Source organism: Hemiscyllium ocellatum, chromosome 46 (assembly GCF_020745735.1).
Source record: "Hemiscyllium ocellatum isolate sHemOce1 chromosome 46, sHemOce1.pat.X.cur, whole genome shotgun sequence".
NCBI lineage: Eukaryota > Metazoa > Chordata > Chondrichthyes > Orectolobiformes > Hemiscylliidae > Hemiscyllium > Hemiscyllium ocellatum.
The window spans coordinates 15,517,366-15,537,925 of record NC_083446.1 but is presented as its reverse complement, the minus strand read 5'-3'; the positions used below and the strand labels follow the sequence as shown (position 1 = coordinate 15,537,925).

At 47.7% G+C, this 20,560-nt stretch overlaps 1 protein-coding gene across 1 annotated transcript; it reads left to right on the top strand.

The window, feature by feature from the left end:
• The first annotated feature begins 282 nt into the window (after nt 1–282).
• LOC132836217 (zinc finger protein 665-like) lies at nt 283–14,075 on the top strand. The gene is made up of 6 exons (XM_060855547.1): nt 283–364; nt 956–1,848; nt 7,350–7,472; nt 9,790–10,072; nt 11,004–11,413; nt 12,689–14,075. Exons 2-6 carry the CDS (start codon nt 1,262–1,264, stop codon nt 13,632–13,634), a joined length of 2,349 nt encoding a protein of 782 aa, XP_060711530.1. The 5' UTR covers nt 283–364; nt 956–1,261; the 3' UTR covers nt 13,635–14,075.
• The last annotated feature ends 6,485 nt before the right edge of the window (nt 14,076–20,560 follow it).

Here is a 20,560-nt window from a genome sequence, read left to right as displayed (position 1 = left end):
TCCACTTCCCACAGGTAGGCTTTATAAGTACTACAACGCCCACAATCCCTGTCGCCTGCCTGGATACAAAACCACGCATGTGCGCAGTCGGAGTCTGTGCGAGAAGAGCTGGGACGAATGTATTGGTCGGCTGTGGATGACATCATGCTTTCCCGCCATCACATGGGTCCAATTTCCGCCCCAAGTCCGTATTATCGCGCATTGACCAATAGAACACGGCGGAGGACCGGAAGAACACTGGTTCTCCAGCCAATCAGTGTTCCCTTATTGTCACGGAGGGCAGTTCCAGGCTGGTGGGGTTTGGGGGAGATTAGTCCACGCGGTTTCAAGGACTTGATGGGCACATTAAAAGTGGACGGTTTTTGTGAGCAAACTTATCTATTCTCTGTTCTGACGCTGGGCATTTATTAATAATTCTCTGCCTAAATCCGTAACAAACACTTCAATATTCTGTAACTGGTCATCTTATATATCTAAGGGGGTGACGTTACAAAGTTTTCACTGCACTCATTTGCAGTCTCTGACAATAACAGTTAATCTTATCATTCTTCTGAAGCTATTCAATCCTACACTTCAAAGCTGCTGCATCTCTCTCTCTCTCTCTCTGAATGAAGACTGATCTTCATTGAGACGGAAATAGTGTGTTTCATCTTCTTTCCTTTTTTAAAAAAAAATCTAGTGTTAAGTTAATGATTTATAGAAACTAAAAAAGAAAGAAAAATCAAACCAACAAGGGGACAGAGTCTATCCAGCACGGAGCGGTTTTACAGCACCCTGAGGAGAATGGGGAGGGTGTATATTAAGGACAGAGGAGTGAGAATAGCCGGGAAGGGTGTGTGGGATGGAGGTTTTCAGATTTGGGGGAGGAGAAAGGGAAAAGCTATTTCAGAGAAACTAAAATTGTCTGTCCTGCATTTGCAGTCTGTACTTATTCTTTTTATAATTGCTTTTACAGGAAACTGGAAGGAGAACATTTACAGACAGGAATCTTCTAACAAACATTGTGAAAATAGTGACTTAATTAACTGGGATTTAAATAACCATAAATTGAAAAATGTTTGTCTGTCCTGTCTGTATCAAAGGCTTAACATCAAGTTGACTGGAAATGCAGTGAGACACTCTCCCACCCCTGTGTAAGAATCTTCCATTGAACTGTCTGAAACAGCTACAATCAGTCATGTGACCTGCCAAACACACTGCATTGCGTGTGTGTGGCTAGAGTTGATTATTGTACTTTCAGAGACACAAGAACTTCCTCCGTATGGAGAAACCGTGGAAGTGTGAGGACTGTGGAAAGGGATTCCAGTCCTTGTCGACATTGGAATTTCATCGACGTGGCCACAACAGAGAGTGGCCATTCACTTGCTCGGAATGTGGGGAAGGATTCCCTGACATGTCTGCCCTACGGAAACACCAGCGTGCTGCCACGGGAGAGAGACCATTCACCTGCTCTGAGTGTGGGAAGAAATTCCGTGAATATTTCACCCTGTTGAGCCACCAGCGAGCTCACGCTGGCAAGAGTCCATGTACCTGCTTGGACTGTGGAAAGGTATTTACTCAGTTCTCCAGTCTGCAGACACACCAGCGAGTTCACACTGGAGAGAGGCCCTTTATCTGTTCCGAATGTGGGAAAGAGTTCACTCAGTTATCAAGCCTGCAGAGGCACCAGCGAATTCACACTGGGGAGAAACCATTCAAATGTTCCAAATGTAAGAAGCCATTCAGAGATTACTCTGGTCTACAGAAACACCAGCGAGTTCATACTGGGGAGAGGCCATACGTGTGTTCTGAATGTGGGAAGGGATTCACTCAGTCATCCAATCTACGAAAACATGAGCGAACTCACAAGTGACTGCAGAGATTGGATCTGTTGTTAGTCAGCGTTAACATCCATGCTCAACCTCTAGAATGTAGAAGAACAAGGCATCACCTGCAAACTCCCCTCCGTGTCACAGACCATCCTCACTTGGAACTATATTGGCTGTTCCTTCACTGTCACTGGGCCAGACTCCTCTCTACACCACAAGGTGTGCAGTTCCAGAAGGCAGCTCGCCAGCACCTTCTCAAGCAGGACAGTACGGGATGGGCAGTAAATGCTGACATAGATACTATACCCTATCGATTGATATAAAAATGAGGGGAAATCCTATCCAAGACTGAACCATGTTCATTCTTACAGGGGGTGAAGTCGGAAGGCCAGAGGGTTTCTTTCCGCTAGACTGGCCACACTCGCCACTTTGCTTCCAGTGAGGCTGATGCTCTTTGAGCCTGGGACTGCACACTCTGTCATGGAGATGGGCCCCAAAAGCTGAGGAAGAATATTTCTTTCATCCTTGACTGCAAATAATGTCTTCCCTCCCACAGCAAATCGGAAATGAATACATGTTCCATTGAGTCAATAGCACAGGGCCAGTCGGCTCAATTAATTTGTTAGTAATTATGCCCCATATAAGCCTCCACCTTTCCCTCTTTGTCTCCCACCATCAACATATCCTTTTATTCCTTTCTTCCTCATGTATGTGTCCAGCTTCTCCTTAAATCTGTTCTTACTGTTCACCTCAACCACTTGCGGGAGTAAGTTCAACATTCTCGCCTCTTGTTGGGGAAAGATGTTCCTCATAAAATTCCCAGTTGGATTGTTGATCATCTTAGTCTTTTTTTTTTGAGAGAAAGGGTCCCCAGCCTTTCCTGAGGTTTAAATACTTTCAGTTTTCATGTTCTGCTTGTGATTCTATGTGACACCTTCCCCAGTGTCTGTTTCCTTTTTCTAAATGGAGATGATAAATATTGACACTGCCCCCAGTGGTGAATAACCACAGTTTGAAATAATTTGCACATTATCTTTCTGTTTTTCAACTCCATCCCTGTAGATAGGAGTCTATGTTCTGCACCTTTGCAGAAAGATGTGAAGTACCTGGAGATGTTGGAAACAGAGGATTTCTGGGAGCAATATCAGGAATTGAAATTGGTTGGAGAGACTGGAGCAGCTGAACCTGTTCTCTTTAGATCAGAGGGTCATAGTGGCAGAGCAAAGAAGTAGGCCATTCTGCCTTTGGGTCTGTGCTGACTGTCATAACCCCACAGGTTTATATCAATCAAGTCTCCTGGAATTTTAAATACGTTATCAATGCATTGAATAGTGTTGTTAGAGTGAGCCGAAATTCGGCCGATTGAGTTTAACTTGAGGTCATGCATTTTGTTTGAAAAAATGGGAAGGCTAGCAGATTATCTAAATGGGGAGACCCTTCAGGGTTCCCCGTTGCAGCAGAATCTGAGTGTCCTCTTTCATGAGTCTCAGAAAACTAGCATGCAGGTACAGCAGATCATTAAAAAGAAAGCAAATGGATTGATATCTCTTATAGCTAAAGGAATAGAATGTCAAAAAAAGTTCAGCCCAATGGATCAGAGAACACCAACATGGATTGTGGTGAAATTGATAAGCAGTCTATTAGACACAGTGATATCGTGGAGGAGACATTGAGCAGGCTGACACAGAACTGATTCTCTGCACAGATGGAGAAAGTGAGGTCTGCAGATGCTGGAGATCAGAGCTGAAAATGTGTTGCTGGAAAAGCGCAGCAGGTCAGGCAGCATCCAAGGAACAGGAAATTCGACGTTTCGGGCATAAGCCCTTCTTCCTGAAGAAGGGCTTATGCCTGAAACGTCGAATTTCCTGTTCCTTGGATGCTGCCTGACCTGCTGCGCTCTCTGCACAGATGGCCAGAATGCTTTTCCCAGAACAGAAGATGTTGGCATGCTTTATCACAACACAAAGGTGAAAATTGTAAAGCGATTAAAACAATAAACCGAATGGAAGTTCAAGTTTCTGGCAGTGGTAATTCATTTGTAATTGACAGAGGAGATTCCAGCCATTGTCATAAATGGGTGAAATGTCGTCATTTGTATTTCCTGCCCATGCGAGTATGTGTAAATATCCTTTCCCCTGGCATTCAGGTGTGCTCATTGTGTTCCTCCTGTGAGTGAAGTCTTTTGGGGTATCTCGATCTGCCTCTTTTGTTTATGTGGTATCGGTTTCAATGAGAAATGGGCCTGCCCTTAGGATATTGAAACCGCAGTGCTAAATGGGGCTGGGAGCTTTACTGTGAAGGGTGTTTGGGAAGTGTACTCTCTGGTCTGGGAATAGCTTGGCCATGTCTGGTTTCTTTGCCCCAGTCTTGGCCAAACAGGCTTTGTGGGTGTGTTCTGCTTGTGCTGGCAGGCTTGATTTGTGTTTTGCAGATCACCTTCTGTTTTTTTTTAATGTGGCCATGTTGTGGGTGGGCAGGGTGGCAGGTCTTTTTCCCACAATCCCCTTTTTGTTTAAAGGGAGGGTTGAAAAGACGGGTAATGTAGCCAGATCTGGGGGGAGGTGGGGGCGGGGAGGGGATTGTTAGGTAGTGGGGGGTTCGGTGTTGTACAGGTAGTCATTAGTGTTGGAATCTGACAGAGCGGAGGCTGTGTCAGGGTGGGAATGTCACTCCAGCGGACTTGTATTAGCTGGGTGGTGAAGGGGGGGGGGTGGTAACAATGCTGTATACAACCGGGAACAGCACATAGAGGATCATGACCAGGACTACGATATCCACAAGAATGGCAGTAAGGGATATCAGAACCTGCAGCAGGGCTGTGCCCATGAGCCAAGCCGGAGGTTGTCCAGCTCCACAAGTTCTAGTGGGATTCTTGTCCATTAGGATAGCAGCAGAATGTGGTGTGTCAGTTCTGTTATGTTTTCGTTGGTGTCAGGAATGTAGGTACAGCACTCTGTACCTAATCAGGGCACAAGTGTCCCCTTTCTCGGCCAGCAAGTAGTCCAGGGCCACTCTACTTTGTAGGGCGACAATGCGAATGCAGCTGAGCGACCGCTTCAGCCATGACATTTGCTATCTCCTCTAGCATGGAGGGCAGCTGTATGCCTCAGCGTTGTATAATTGGGCATAAATAGGGAGTGTACCGCGTTTAGGGCAGTGAGGGTGTGATTTGCTGTGGGTGATAAACTTCCGAAAGGGAGAGAACAGGAAGTGGCAAATGAGTGGTACCATGTACCTGCTGAAACAGCTGCCAGCCCTTGACAATGGCAGCCAGGGGCATGCCTTGTGGCCACAGACAAAATAAGTGCCGTTGTATGTTTTTAAGTGGGGGGGTTTGGGTTCCTCTCCAGATGGTAGTGAAAGTGGAATTGTGGGCAGACTTTTTCTGGGCAAGTAAATTTAGGATACTACCCTCTGCTGCAGATTGATGCGCTGTGGGAGCTAGGAGCAGAGAGTTAGAACATAGAAAAATACAGCGCAGTACAGGCCCTTCGGCCCTTGATGTTGCGCCGATCCAAACCCACCTAACCTACACTAGCCCACTTTCCTCCATATGCCTATCCAATGTCTGTTTAAATGCCCATAAAGAGGGCGAATCCACCACTGTTACTGGTAGGGCATTCCATGAACTCACAACTCACTGAGTAAAGAATCTACCCCTAACATCTGTCCTAGACCTACCTCCCCTTAATTTAAAGCTATGCCCCCTCGTAATATCTGACTCCATACGTGGAAAAAGACTCTCATGGTCAACCCTATCTAAACCCCTAATCATCTTGTACACCTCTATCAAGTCACCCCTAAACCTTCTTTTCTCCAATGAAAACAGCCCCAAGTGCCTCAGCCTTTACTCATGTGATCTTCCTACCATGCCAGGCAACATCCTGGTAAACCTCCTTTGCACCCGTTCCAGTGCCTCCACATCCTTGCTATAGTATAGCGACCAAAACTGCACAAATACTCCAGATGCGGCCACACCAGAGTCTTATACAACTGCAACATGACCTCAGGACTCCGGAACTCAATTCCTCTACCAATAAAAGTCAGTACGCCATATGCCTTCTTCACAGCACTATTTACCTGGGTGGCAACTTTGAGATCTGTGTACATGGACACCAAGATCCTTCTGCTCATCCACACTACCAAGTATCCGACCATTAGCCCAGTACTCCATCTCCTTGTTACTCTTACCAAAGTGAATCACCTCACACTTACCTTCATTGAACTCCATTTGCCACCTTTCTGCCCAGCTCTGCAGCTTATCTATATCCCGCTGTAACCTGCCACATCCTTCCTCACTGTCAACAATTCCACCAACTTTCGTATCATCCGCAAACTTGCTCACCCAACCTTCTTGCCCCTCCTCCAGGTCATTTATAAAAATGACAAACAGCAATGGTCCCAAAACAGATCCTTGCGGAACACCGCTGGTAACTGCACTCCAAGATGAACCTTTACCATCAACTACTACCCTCTGTCTTCTTCCAGCCAGCCAATTCCTAATCCAAACCTCCAACTCACCCTCAATGCCATACCTCTGTATTTGTTGCAGTAGCCTACCATGGGGAACCTTATCAAATGCTTTACTAAAATCCATATACACCACATCTACCGCTTTACCCTCGTCCACCTCCTTAGTCACCTTCTCAAAGAAGGTTGGTGTACTGGCACCAGCCTCCCATGCAGATGGCTGGCATCTTGTCAGGCAGATGGTTCCTATGGGTGGTCCCCATCCAGTGGTTTTAGATTAGATTAGATTCCCTACAGTGTGGAAACAGGCCCTTTGGCCCAACTAGTCCACACTGACTCTCTGAAGAGTAACCACCCAGACACATTTCTCCTCTTGACTAATGCGCCTAACACTATCGGCAATTTAGCATGGCCAATTCACCTGACCTGCACATCTTTGACTGTGGTAGGAAACCGTAGTCAGAGGTAACCCACACAGACACTGGGAGAAAGTGCAAACTCCACACAGTCACCTGCAGCTGGAATCGAACCTGCGACCCTGGTGCTGTGAGGCAGCAGTGCTAGCCATCGTACTGCCCCGTAACAAAACCACTTATATAAGTGATGAAAAACAGTGGACCCACTGTGATGGTCAAGGCTGGGGGTTAGTGTGAGAGGCTGGGTAGAATTATGCTGTGAATTTGTCTAGCTGATACCCTGCAGATTTCCAGTGGTTTGGGCTATTAGTTACATGAGTGGCCAGTTTGGTTGGCAGGCTGAACGTTGTGACCTTGGGACCTGTCCGGATCCAGCCACCCTCTGCCATCCCTGCGATGTTAAAACAGACTGCGGCTAGAGGAATGCCCCCATGGGAATGGGCAGAGAAGCAGGCACAGACCCAGCAGCGGGTCTGGTTCACCCTCTGAATATCTGTGGGTCACATGAAGGAAAGTCTTTTTAACAGCTGTTTGCAATGGATAAAGTGTCCTGTTCTGTGTCCCCTGTTAGCAATCTGCAGTGATATGCCGGTCAAACCAAGGATAATGATCCTGATGGCCGTGGCAAGCAGCTGGATCCCTCTGTGGTATCCAGACCTGCATCCAGTCCTGCTTGGTCGTACTTCTGCGGAGATGGAGCCCTCTTGTACCAGGCCGCGTGCGTTCATTCTGGTGTCCCTTGGAGCTTGACAGCTGGCCTGGTTGAGAGCAAGATCAGGTATGGTCTTTTCCACTGAGGGGAGAGAGAATCTTTCAGCAGTGACTGTATCATTACATTCACCCCAGGTTTAAATGGGTGAAGTGGTTGCTGCTGTGGTGCGGGCAGCACAGCTTTTACCAGTTCATGGTTTAAAGTGATCCTTCTACTAAGGGCTGGAACGCCATCTATGAAAGCCTCTTGTATTAAGAGCAGCGCTGTGTCAGTGAGTGTTTTTGGGGGTCTGGTGGTGTGGGCATAGGCTGTCCCATTAGCAACTCCTAAAGAGTGTCAGTCCCGTCATTCGATTTACCTGTCCTCTTATTGTGTACAGTGCCAATGGCAGGGTGTCTGGCCAAGTCAATCCTGTGTCCTGAATGATATTGGTGAGGGTGGTTTTGAGGATGCTGTTCATTTTTTCTACCTTTCCTGATGACTGGGGCTGGTAGAGGATGTGGTGTCTCCAGGGTATCCCTAGGACTTCATGGTGAATTGGGTCCCCTTGTCTGTTTCTATGTTCCCTGGAACTCCAAATCTTGGAATAACATCCCACAGGAGATACTTTGCCACTGTTCGGGCATCATTTTTTTTTTGGTGGGGAATGCCTCTACCCACTTTGAAAGCATGTGTACAATAACTAGACCATATTTGTATCCCTGTTTCTGAGGCATGTGGGCAAAATCAATCTGGATGTGGGTGAATGGCCCGTCAAGAACTGGTAAGTGATCATATTTGGCTACAGGCTTCCCTGTATTGTTCTGTAAACAGATGAGGCATTGGGTCAGCAGGGCTTGGGCAGTTGCAGCAAATCCCAATGCATACCAGGAATGGCTGAAAGCAAGTATCATTCCTCTCTTGCCTGTGTGTCTGATTCAGTGTGCCACCATCAGGCTGGATAAGAACCTATAGGGAGGGTGACCGAACGGGGCCAAGCGGCCCCCTCTTTTGGAGAGGCAGCTTGCTGAGCTGCTTGGACTGCATCAGTGGAGTCTGGGAGTATGTAGGCATTTCCTTGGGTGATGGGATCAGTGGCAAAGATGTAGGTGACATATCTTATAATTGCTACAGCAGAGGGTAGCAGAGTTGGTGATGAGTGCAACACATTGGAGCGGTCTCCCAGCAGGCATCCAGCTATGAGAAAATCAACAATTTGCAGAGCATTTGAACCATGGGGGTGCTTCAGGAATACCCATGGTGGAGCCACTCTCCTATCTCATGCAGTTCAGCGTAGGACCCGCCACGGTTCTCGACGCTGCCATCGTCTCTGCCTCCTGTCCAGTAGCCCTCATGGGTCACAGACGCTGTGCAAGCTAAATGCTGGCATCCATTACTCCCCGCAAGTACTCACGCTCAAGGTCCTGGAACCACACTCCTGGAGTCATCTCCCCCAGCCCCGATATCTCCAACCCTTGGCAAACTCTTGCTACACCTGGTTGTGCCTGCCAGAACCTACCCATGCCTTCTTGACCCTCTCCTCTCCTGGCTACCAATCACCCCTTCATTCCCCATGTAATCTTTCCTCCAGTGGATGATATTGACAGCCGCTTTGTCTGTTTCACTGTTCAGCTTCTGGCCCACAGGAACTGGCATCAACATCTGTTGCTCTCGCAGACTCACATCTCTAGCCTGCCTCCCCACTAATGATCACTAGTAGGTACTTTGTTGGACTGCAAGGTGTGGCAGCAAAAGTGCAACTCTGTGCAGAGCAGGCTGCACTGGCCTGCAAAGACCCAACGGTGGTTCTGCATATTCCCCTTATTATTAAGAACCTGTGGCTTCTCAAAGATGGGGGAGTCATGATAGTGTGGCTCGCGCAATCACCACTACATTTCACACCCCTTGGGCAAGGCACAGATCCCCCAGATTGCACCAATTAGACAAGATGAATTCTGTGCACACTGTGCACCTGCATTACTACAATCTACTTTTACAAAATAGAGTCCAGGTGCTGCCCCCTCCTTATTAGCTGATCTCCCATACTCGCTGTGGCCACAGCACTTTAACCACATAGGCCAGGTATTGTCCACCCTGCCACATAGTTACACTCAGACAGGGAGCCATCCTACCATCAACATGACAATACCCATTACTACCCTGCAGCAGTAGAAGTGATGATACCAGCTATTGACTTATTTCTGCAACAGGGAATCCTAGTGCCCACAACCAACCCATGTAACACGTCCATTGTACCTATCCCAAAGCCTGGGAGACCAGGAAAATGGTACTTTGTGCAAGATCTTAGGGTTGTCAATGCCATTATTGTCCCCTACACCCCTGGACGCAAATGCTATCTTGACCAGTATCCCCATCTCCGCCATCTGCTTCTCTGTATGCTCAGCCGCCTTCTCGATTTAAATTGTCCCCTGACAGCCAATACGGTGGCTGCCAATATACATGGATCCAGCTTCCCCAAAGAAGGCACCAATGAAGAGCCCCACAGTTTATGCTGCTTGCAGTACACTGCACCTTGTTCATCTTCCACCTGCCATGCCACAGGATCCTCCTCCAGTATGCGGATGATCTGCTCATGCATGCAGGATACGGTGGCCTTGCTCTGCTGTCTGGCACAGGGTGACTATCGAGAAAATGCAGCTTTGTCAGCAAAACGTCCAACACCTGGGGTACGACCTTTCACATGGCCTCAAAGCATTGTCCAAGGAGCGGGTGGCTGTCATCATCCAACTTCCCCCATCTGTCACAAGTATGCAGCTGCAAGTTTCTTTGGGGATGGTAAACTGCTGCAGCACTGGATCACCATGCCATTGATGCACCCCCGTGGGAGACAGCTTCCCCTGACAGCCAGCCGAAGTGAACACCCAAAATGCAAAGGGCATTCACTGAACCGAAGCAAAAAACTAATCTCCGCTCCTGCTCTGGGAGTTCCAAATTATTCACAGCCCTTCTATGTTTATGTAACTGAGTCAGAAGGGTTTGCATCCGGCATTTTAACGCAGCTTCATGGGCACCTCGATCGCCCTGTTGCCTTTTATTCTGTCCATTTACAACCTGTTGTGAGGGGAATGCCGGAATGTTTGCGTGCGGTGGCAACAGCCTTGGGAACAATGGTAAAGGCCACCCCATTGTGCTAGATCATCCATGTACTGTTTTGGTCCCACATTTGGTCTCCCTGCTGCTTAATTCAGCGGCAACCCAACATTTTACTGCAACTCAGAACTGGCTATGAGGTCGCTCTCCCTACAGCGCGCTGCACCCTACTCCCGCCCACCCAGCACGATGCTGCAGACGACCATGGCTGTTTAAACGTGATTCAGCAGGTTGTTACCCCACGTCCCGACTTGATACTTTTCACCGATGGCTCTTCCTTCCAGCCATCAGACTAACGCCCGTTAGCAGGATATGCTATCTGCACCCTCTTGACTACCCTCGAATCAGCTGCATCACCAGACAGGATGTCCACACAGGCTGCACAGCTCTTTGCTCTCACCAGAGCCTGCATCCTGGCAAAGGGGAGCACAACTAACACCTACACAGGCTGCACATTTGCCGTTGGAGTCATTTTCAGTGTTGTTCAGCCCGCGTGTTGTCACACAGGAGACTGGGATTGAATTCCCCACCGGTGAGTTGTTGCGCACCTTTGATATCCCTGACCCTGGACCAGGTATTACTGCCAGCTACCCCAGATATTTGAAACAACATCTCCCAACAGGCTTATGGGGCAAACCACAAGGCAGGCTCTTTGGGGGTTGGCCAAAGCATCGCCCCGCCTCTCATTATCTCGGATTGGTTGGAGGAGGGTCCGGTTCAGCCCCGTCGTTAAGCCGCGGCCCGCGACTTCTTCGGACTAAAGCTGACGTCATGACGCCGGGATCCTCTGTGACGTCAAGCGAGACGGAGGCGGAGACGGTGCGTGTTGTAGAGGGACGGAGCCGGCGGCAGGCCAGGGGAGCATGCCCTAGCAATCGTATTCCTCTCTTACACTCGGGAGGAGAATGTGAGAGAAGGTAGGGATGTAAACCGGAAAAGGAGTGGGGTGGGGGGGAACATGAGGAGGCTATAAACTCCATGGGGGTGGCCTGAGGCCGCAGTGGGTGTGGGCGGGATTGAGAACAGAACGACCGCCCTCTTGGTGAGGGCAGTTGTCACCGGATAACCGGCCGCCATCTTGGTATGGGCATGCAGTGTTACCTGGCCGCCACCTCGCTGAAGACGGGCATTGACCTTGCGTAACGTGCCGCCATGTTGGTGAGGGAGAGGCGTGTCTGAGTTTCGGTCGAATCCATGAGGGTGTGATCAGAAAGGAAACATTGGAGGTGGATCAGTGGGGGAGAGGATCCAACAAAATAGGCTGGAAGCCCCAAACTCTAATCAGAATCACTGCTTTGATTCTCAGTCTGCAGCTAGGAGATAGAGATATGAATCCAGAGACAGGATAGAAAACTGGAATGGGAGAAAGAGATGGGCAGATAGATTCCCGCCTCAGCTCAGGTGACTGACTGTGTGGAGTTTGCACGTTCTCCCTGTGTCTGCATGGGTTTCCTCCGGGTGCTCCGGTTTCCTCCCACAGTCCAAAGATGTGCGGGTCAGGTGAATTGGCCACGCTGAATTGCCCGTAGTGTTAGATAAGGGGTAAATGTAGGGGTATGGGTGGGTTGTGCTTCGGCGGGTCAGTGTGGACTTGTTGGGCCGAAAGGCCTGTTTCCACACTAAGTAATCTAAATCTGGATTTCAGTCCAAAGAAGGAGGAGATGTGGAATCAGGAAATTACAGACTTGAGGAAGAAATTAGGAAAATAACGTTCTTTTGAATCTGGAATTCCCTTCTGAATTTCTGTCCTGGCACTGATAATGATTACTTTTGTCAACTCCTTTTGCAGGATATTTGAACAAAGACTTTGGAGATATTGAACACAAACCAAATTTCCTGTCAAGGTCTGGTTGACTTATGCCACTCAGCAGGAGCTGAGTATCATCGGCCTCTGAGTGTGGACAGGGAAATGTTTGTTCTGACTGTGGGAAATTATTTCAGACATCTGTGTGAGCAACGAGGACCCAATGATAAACACACACACAACCCCCTGAGTGATTGTGTTCCAGTGAGTAGACTGGGGAAAAAGCATTACACAATCGCACATTCCAATGAGAGCATTCTGGTGAATTTGCTGTGGAAAGAACTTCAACTTATCAAGAAGATTGAGAAAACATTCACCCCATTGGCAGTGGGGAGATACTGTGCTCAGAGTGTGGTCAAGGCTTTAATTGATCACTCATTCTGAAGAGATACAAAGACACCATCACCATGGAGAAACCATGGAAATGTGAGGACTGTGGTAAAGGGTTCAATTACCCATCCCAGCTGGAAATCCACCGACGAGTTCACACTGGAGAGAAGCCATTCACTTGTTCTGTGTGTGGGAAAGGATTTACTCAGACAACCAAACTCATGTCTCACCAGAGAATTCACACCGAGGAGAGACCATTCACCTGTCCAGAGTGTGGGAAGGGATTTACGCAGACATCCTGCCTCATGTTACATCAGCGGATTCACACTGAGGAGAGACCTTTCAGCTGCACTTACTGTGCAAAGAGGTTCATGTCTTCGTCTGATCTGAATATACACCAGCGTGTTCACACTGGGGAGAAACCATTCAACTGTTCCGTGTGTGGGAAGAGATTCCCTCATTCATCTGGCCTTCGATCACACCAGCGAGTTCATACTGAGCAGAAACCATTCAGCTGCACCACATGTGGAAAAAGTTTCCGACATTCGTCTGCCCTGGTTGAACACCAGCGAGTTCACTCTGGGGAAAAGCCATTCACCTGTTCTGTGTGTGGGCAGGGCTTCACTCAGTCGTCCAGTTTGCTGAGACACCAACGAGTACACACTGGAGAGAAGCCATTCAGCTGCACTTCCTGTGGGAAAGGTTTCCGGCAGTCATCCACCCTGACTGCACACCAGCGAATTCACACGGGGGAGAAACCGTTCACTTGCTCTGCATGTGGAAAGGGATTCACAGTTTCCTCCGCACTCGAGTCACACCAGCTAATTCACACAGAGGAGAAGCCATTCAACTGCACTTCCTGTGGGAAGAGTTTCAGGTGTTCATCCTCTCTCCTTGCACACCAGCGAGTTCATACTGGAGAGAGGCCATTCATCTGCTCTGTGTGTGGGAAGGGATTCACTCGGTCCTTCAACCTAGTGACACATAAGCGAGTTCACAAGTGAATCTCAATAATCTGTATACTGTTGAAGTTCAAGGAGGAAACTCTCCATCATCTTCAGGCCCAGCCAGTGATTTCCATATCTTGTGAAAGAATTGGATTCTGCTGTTATTGCTATTGTTGATCACTTCCAAGATTGACAGTCTGACAACATTTAGATTTGTTTCAATTGATGTTAACACTCCTATAACTGGCTAGAGTTTGGTAATTTGGATATGTTGCTGATTTTTGGGACTGCAGTGCCCCTTTTTAAAAGCACCAACAGTGATCCTGGATTTGAGATCCGTGTTTGGAGAGAGGAACATATCCTGTACATGGGAAAACACAAAATTGTCAATTTACAAACAAAGCTGACAAAGGGAAAACACCAAAAACTCTGTCTAACAAAGCTTCCAGGGCCAATTGCTCCTTTCTTTGCCCTCTACTGCACGGATTGACAGCATCACAATCTGTATAGGACCAGGATGAAGGATGTAGTGAAATTGGGTTGTCATTTTAAAAAATGTTGATTTTTAAAAAAAAATATTTGTTCATCTGTGGGATGCGAGTGTTGCTGGCTGGGCCTGCATTTATTTCCTGTCCTGGGTGACACTTGAGAAGGTCATGGTGTGGTGCCTTATATAGAGAGTCCCAAGAGTGTGGAAACTGGCTATTCGGCCCAACATGTCCAGACCAACCCTCTGAACAGCATTCCACTCAAACGTAGACAGATCCCACTACCCTAAGCCTCATGCCCTGCATTTTCTATCCACCTAATCAACATATCCCTGTACACTATGGGTAATTAGGATGTCCAGTCCTCCTAATCTGCACATCTTTGGCCTGTGGGAGGAAACTGGAACACTTAGAGGAAACCTACACTGACGCTGGGAGAACGTGCAAAGTGCACACAGTCAGTTGTCCGAGGCTGGAATCGAACCTGGGTCCCTGGCAATGTGAGGCAGTAATGCTTACCACTGAGTCATGGTGCGTTTTTGACCTGCTGCAATCCACCTTGCTGTGGATTGACCCACAATGTGACAAATCCAGTTGCAGTTTTAGTCACTGGTAACCCCCAAGATGTTGGTAGTGTGGGATTTTGTGATAGGAGCACAGTTGAATGCCAAGGGACAGTGGTTAGATTGTCTTATTGGTGACAGCAATAGACTGGCTTTGTATAGCTCGAATGTTACTTACCATTTGTTAGCTCAAACCTGGATATCATCGAGATCTTGCTGCATGTGAACATCGACTGCTTCAGTATCTAAGGAGTCATGAATGGTGCTGAATTTTGTGCAATCGTCGGAGAACATCCCCACTTCTGACCTTATGATGGACGGAAGGTTATTGCTGAAGCAGCTGAAGATTGTTGGGCCCAGGATTCTACCCTGAGGGACTCCTGCAGAGATGTCCTGGAGCAGAGATGACTGACCTTCCAACAGTCACCACTATCTTCTTGTGTCCCGGGTGTGACTCCAACCAGCAGGGTGGTTGTCCCGAATACCCAGTTTCCAGTTTTGTTAGGGCTCCTTGATGCCACACTTGGTTGAATGCAGCCTTGATGTAAAGGGCTGTCACTCTCCCCTCTCGCCTGGAATTCAGCTCTTTTGTTCATTTTTGAACCAAGGTTGTAATGTGGTCAGGAGCTGAGTGACCCTGGCGTAACCCAGACTGGGCATCACTGAGTAGGTTATTGCTGAGCAGCTGTTGCTTGATAGCACTGTTGATGACCCCTCCCATAACTTTACTGATGATCGACAGCAGACCGATGGGGGCGGTAATCGGCTGGGTTGGATTTGTTCTGCTTTGTGTACAGGACATACCTGGGCAGTGTTACACGTTGGGTAAATGCCAATGTTGTAATTAGACTTGAGGAGTGTGGCCGGTGAAGAGGAAGTTCAGGAGCGCACCTTCGGTCGTTTTACTGGAATGTTGTCAGGACCTGAAGCTTTTGCCTTCAACTGTTTCTTGATAGCACATGGAGTGAATCGAACTGGCTGAAGACTGGTATCTGTAATTCTTGAAACATTGAAGGATGCTGAGATAGATCAGCCACTTAGCATGACTGGCTGAAGGTTGCTGCAAAAGCTTCAGCCTTATCTTTTGAACTGATATAATGGACTCCTCCGTCAATGAGAATGGGGCTATTTGTGGAGTCTCCTCCTCCAGTGAGTGGGTTGCTTCCCCTGGATTGATGGTAATGGTTGAGTGGGGATATGCCATGCCATGAGTTTGCAGATTGGGCTGGAGTACAATTCTGCTGCAGGTGTTGGCCCATAGCACCTCATGAATACCCAGTCTTGAGTCACCATGTTCCATGTAGCAAGATGATAGTGCCACATAACACGATGGAGGGTATTCTCAATGTGAAAGTGGGACTTAGTCTCCACAAGGACTATGCGGTGGTCACTCTTACCGAGACTGTCATGGGCAGGTATATCTGAAACCTGTGAGGATGAGGTCAAGTATGTTCTTGTTGGTTCCTTTACTGCCACAGATCCAGTCTGGCAGCTATGTCCTTTAGGTCCTGAACAGCTCAGTCAGTGTCTTGTTGGTGGACTTTGAAATCCCCAGTGGATGTTCTGTGCCCTTGCCATCCTGAGTGCTTCCTCCAAGTTTTATTCAACACTTAAGGAGGACGATTCATCAGCTGAGGCAGGACGCTATGGAGTAATCTGCAGGAGGTTTCATACCCATGTTTAACCTGAAACCATGAGACATCCTGGGGTTCACATTCAATGTTGAGAACTCCCAGAGCAACTCCCTCCCGGCTGCATCCCGTTGTTCCACCACGTCTGCCGATCTGCCCGTCCGGGGATAGTGATAGTGGTGTTGTGGGACATTATCTGTAAGGTATGATTTTGAGTATGATCTATATCCTGATATATTGTTTGACAACCTTCCTCACTATCCTCAACTCCACTAATTTCCATGGCATTAGCAAACTTATTAATCAGACCACTTACATGTTCATCCAAATCTTTTATACTTAAAACAAACCTTGTGGAACATCCCTGGTCACACTGCCAGTCAGAAAAACACCCACCACCATGGGGCGGCACTGCTGCCTCACAGCACTAGGGTCCCAGGTTTGATCCCAGCCTTGAGCGACTGTCTGTGTGCAGTTTGCACGTTCTCCCCGTGTCTACGTGGGTTTCTTCCGGGTGTTCCGGTTTCCTCCCACAGTCCAAAAGATGTGCAGGTCAGGTGAATTGGCCATGCTAAATTACCCATAGTGTTAGGTGCATTGGTCAGAGGGAAATGGGTCTCTGTGGGTTACTCTACGGAGGGGTCGGTGTGGACTAGTTAGGCCGAAAGGCTTGTTTCCATACTGTAGGGAATCTAATCTTAAAAGAAAAACAACTACCCTTTGTCCTCGATAATCCAATCCAGGTTTGTATTCCGTTCAGCAACTCACCATGGATCGATCGTCACTTAATCTTCTGGACCAGCCTATCATGAGGGAGTTTGTCAAATGCTTCAGTGGAGTGCATCCACCGCCCTGTTCTCATCGATCATCTTTGTCACTTCCTCAAGAAAACTCAATCAGGTTTGTGAGCCTCTGCAGGGAACCATAATGCATGTTGTCCACATGGACTTTAGCAAGGCCTTTGACAAGGTCCCTCATGGCAGGCAGATGCAGAAGTTGAAGCCACTTAGAATACACTGTGAGATGGATACAGAACGGGCTTTGTTACAGAAGGCAGAGAGTAGCGGTGCACGGACATTTCTGTGACTGGAGATCTGTGAGCAGTAGCACTGGTCGGGATCAGTGCTGAGACCCCTGTTGTTTCCATATCTATGTGTAAATGATTTGGAGGAGAATGTCGGTGGCCCAATTAATAAGTATTTGAATGACACAAAGATTGGAAAGAGCTGTGAATATGGAGGACAAATGCTAGACGATATAGCAGGATTGACAGGAAACTTGGGCAGAGAAATGGCAGATGGAATTTAATTCAGACAAGTGCAAGGTGATGCATTTTGAAAGTTTTAATGAGGGAGAGACGTATACAGTAAATGGCAGAATCCTGGGAAGCATTATCATAGAGAGGGATTTGGCATTCAGGTCTACAGTTTCCTGAAAATGGCAATTCGTTTGGATATTGGCGCGCCTTCATTGGTCACAGTGTACAAACATTGACAAGGCATGTTGCAGCTTGATAGCACTTTAGCAAGGTTACATTTGGAATATTGTGTACAATTCTGTTTGCCACCATGAGGATGTAAGGCTTTGGAGATGGTACAGAAACAGTTTCCCACGATGTCGCATGGTTTGGAAGATATTACCTATGAGGAGAGGAGAGTCATAGAGATGTACAGCAAGGAAACAGATCCTTCGATCCAATCTGTCCATGCCGACCAGATATCCCAACCCAATCTAGTCCCACCTGCCAGCATCTGGCCCATATCCCTCCAAACCCTTCCTATTCATGTATCCACCCAAATGCCTCTTAAATGTTGCAATTGTACCAGCCTCCACCACTTCCTCTGGCAGCTCATTCCACACACGTACCACCCTCTGTGTGAAAACATTGCCCCGTAGGTCTCCTTTATATCTTTTTCCCCTCTCACCCTAAACCTATGCCCTCTAGGTTCTGGACTCCCAGACCCCAGGGAAAAGACTTTGCCTATTTACCCTATCCATGCCCCTCATAATGTTGTAAATCTCTATAAGGTCACCCCTCAGGTTCTGACACTCCAGGGAAAACAGCCCCAGCCTGTTCAGCCTCTCCCAAGAGCTCAAATGCTCCAAACCTGGCAAAATCCTTGTAAATCTCTTTGAACCCTATAAAAAGGAGACCACAATTGCACGTAATATTCCAACACTGGCCTAACCAATGACCTGTACAACTGCAACATGACCTCCCAACTCCTGTACTCAATACTCTAATCAAAAAAGGAAAGCATATCAAATGCCTTCTTCACAACCCAATCTACCTGCAACTCCACTTTCAAGGAGCTATGAACATGCACTCCAAGGTCTCTGTTCAGCAACACTCCCTAGGGCCTTACCATAAAGTATATAAGTCCTGCTAAAGTTTGCTTTGCCAAAATGCAGCACCTCAAATTTATCTGAATTAAACTCCAACTGCCACTTCTCAGTTCGCCCATCTGGTCAAGATCCTGCTATAATCTGAAGTAACCCTCTTCGTTGTCCACTACTCCTTCAATTTTGGTGTCATCTGCAAACTTACTAACTGTACCTCTGCTCACATCCAAATCATTTATGTAAATGACAAAAAAAATAGAGGACCCAGCACCGATCCTTGTGGCACTCCACTGGTCACAGGCCTCCAGTCTGAAAACAACCCTCCACCACCACCCGCTGTCTTCTACCTTTGAGCCAGGTCTGTATCCAAATGGCTAGTTCTCCCTGTATTCCATGAGATCTAACCCTGCTATTTAGTCTCCCATGGGAACATTGTTGAATGCCCTACTGAAGTCCATATAGATCACTTCTACCGCTCTGCCCTCATCAATCCTCTTTGTTACTTCTTCAAAAAGCTCAACAAGTTTGTGAGACATGATTTCCCACACACAAAGGCATGTTGACTATCCCTAATCAGTCCTTGCCTTTCCAAATACATGTACATCCTGTCCTTCAGGATTCCCTCCAACAACTTGCCCACCACCGACGTCAGGCTGACTAGTCTATAGTTCCCTGGCTTGTCCTTACCACCCTTCTTAAAAAGTGGCACCACGTTAGCCAACCTCCAGTCTTCCGGCACCTCATCTGTGACTATCCATGATGCAAATATCTCAGCAAGAGGCCCAGCAATCACTTCTCTAGCTTCCCACAGAGTTCTCAGGTACACCTGATCAGGTCCTGGGGATTCATCCACCTTTACCCTAGTTACCCTTTTGTCCTTAATGTATTTGTAAAACCTCTTTGGATTCTCCTTAATTCTATTTGCCAAAGCTATCTCATGTCCCCTTTGTGCCCTCCTGATTTACCTCTTAAGTATACTCCTATTTCCTTTATACCCTTCTAAGGATTTACTCGATCTATCCTGTCTATACCTGACATATGCTTCCTTCTTTTTCTTCACCAAACCCTCAATCTCTTTAGTCATCCAGCATTCGCTATACCTACCAGCCTTTCCTTTCACCCGAACAGGAATATACTTTCTCTGGATTCTCATTATCTTATTGCTGAAGGCGTTCTATTTTCCAGACATCCCTTTACCTGCCAATATCTGCCCCCAATCAGCTTTCGAAAGTTCTTGCCTAATACCATCAAAATTGACCTTTCTCCAATTTAGAACTTTAACTTTTAGATCTGGTCTATCCTTTTCCATCATTATTTTAAATGTAATAGAATTATGGTCGCTGGCCCCAAAGTACTCCCCCATTGACACCTCAGTCACCTGCCCTGCCTTATTACCCAAGAGAACAAAGTGTACAGTCATGGCAGCGCAGGCAGTGGAATGTTCCTCCTGCAGGATGTTTGAGATGGGGTGACCACCGATACTCCTGCCGACTTCGTCTGCAGGAAATGCAGTCAGATCCTGCTCCTCACCGAACGAGTTAGGGAACTGGAACTGGAGTTGGATGAACTGAGGATTATGCGAGAGGCTGAGAGGGTGATTGATAGAAGCTACAGGGACATAGTTACGCCGGAGAACAGAGGTAGCTGGGTAACAGTTAGAGGTTGGAAGGGGAAGAAGCAGGCAGTGCAGGGTTCCCCTATGGTCGTTCCCCTAAACAATAAGTATACAGCTTTGGAAACTGCTGGGGGGACAGCCTTGCAGGTGTAAGCTGCAGTGACGGGGTCTGTGGCGTGAGGTCTGGCTCTGAGACTAAGAAGGGAAAGGGGGAGAGGAGGAGAGCGCTAGTTATAGGAGACTCTCTAGTTAGAGGGACGGACAGGCGGTTCTGTGGACATGGGCAAGACTCTCGGATGGTTTGTTGCCTCCCGGGTGCCAGGGTCCGAGACGTCTCGGACCG

Excerpts from the sequence above, each read along its gene's own strand:
- LOC132836217 (XM_060855547.1), top strand. The coding sequence starts at position 1,262 with ATGGAGAAACCGTGGAAGTGTGAGGACTGTGGAAAGGGATTCCAGTCC. Across the intron at positions 1,849-7,349 it reads AAACATGAGCGAACTCACAA|ACCTGCATCCAGTCCTGCTT; the intron begins GTGACTGCAGAG and ends TGTGGTATCCAG. Across the intron at positions 11,414-12,688 it reads GGAGGAGAATGTGAGAGAAG|ATACAAAGACACCATCACCA; the intron begins GTAGGGATGTAA and ends CATTCTGAAGAG.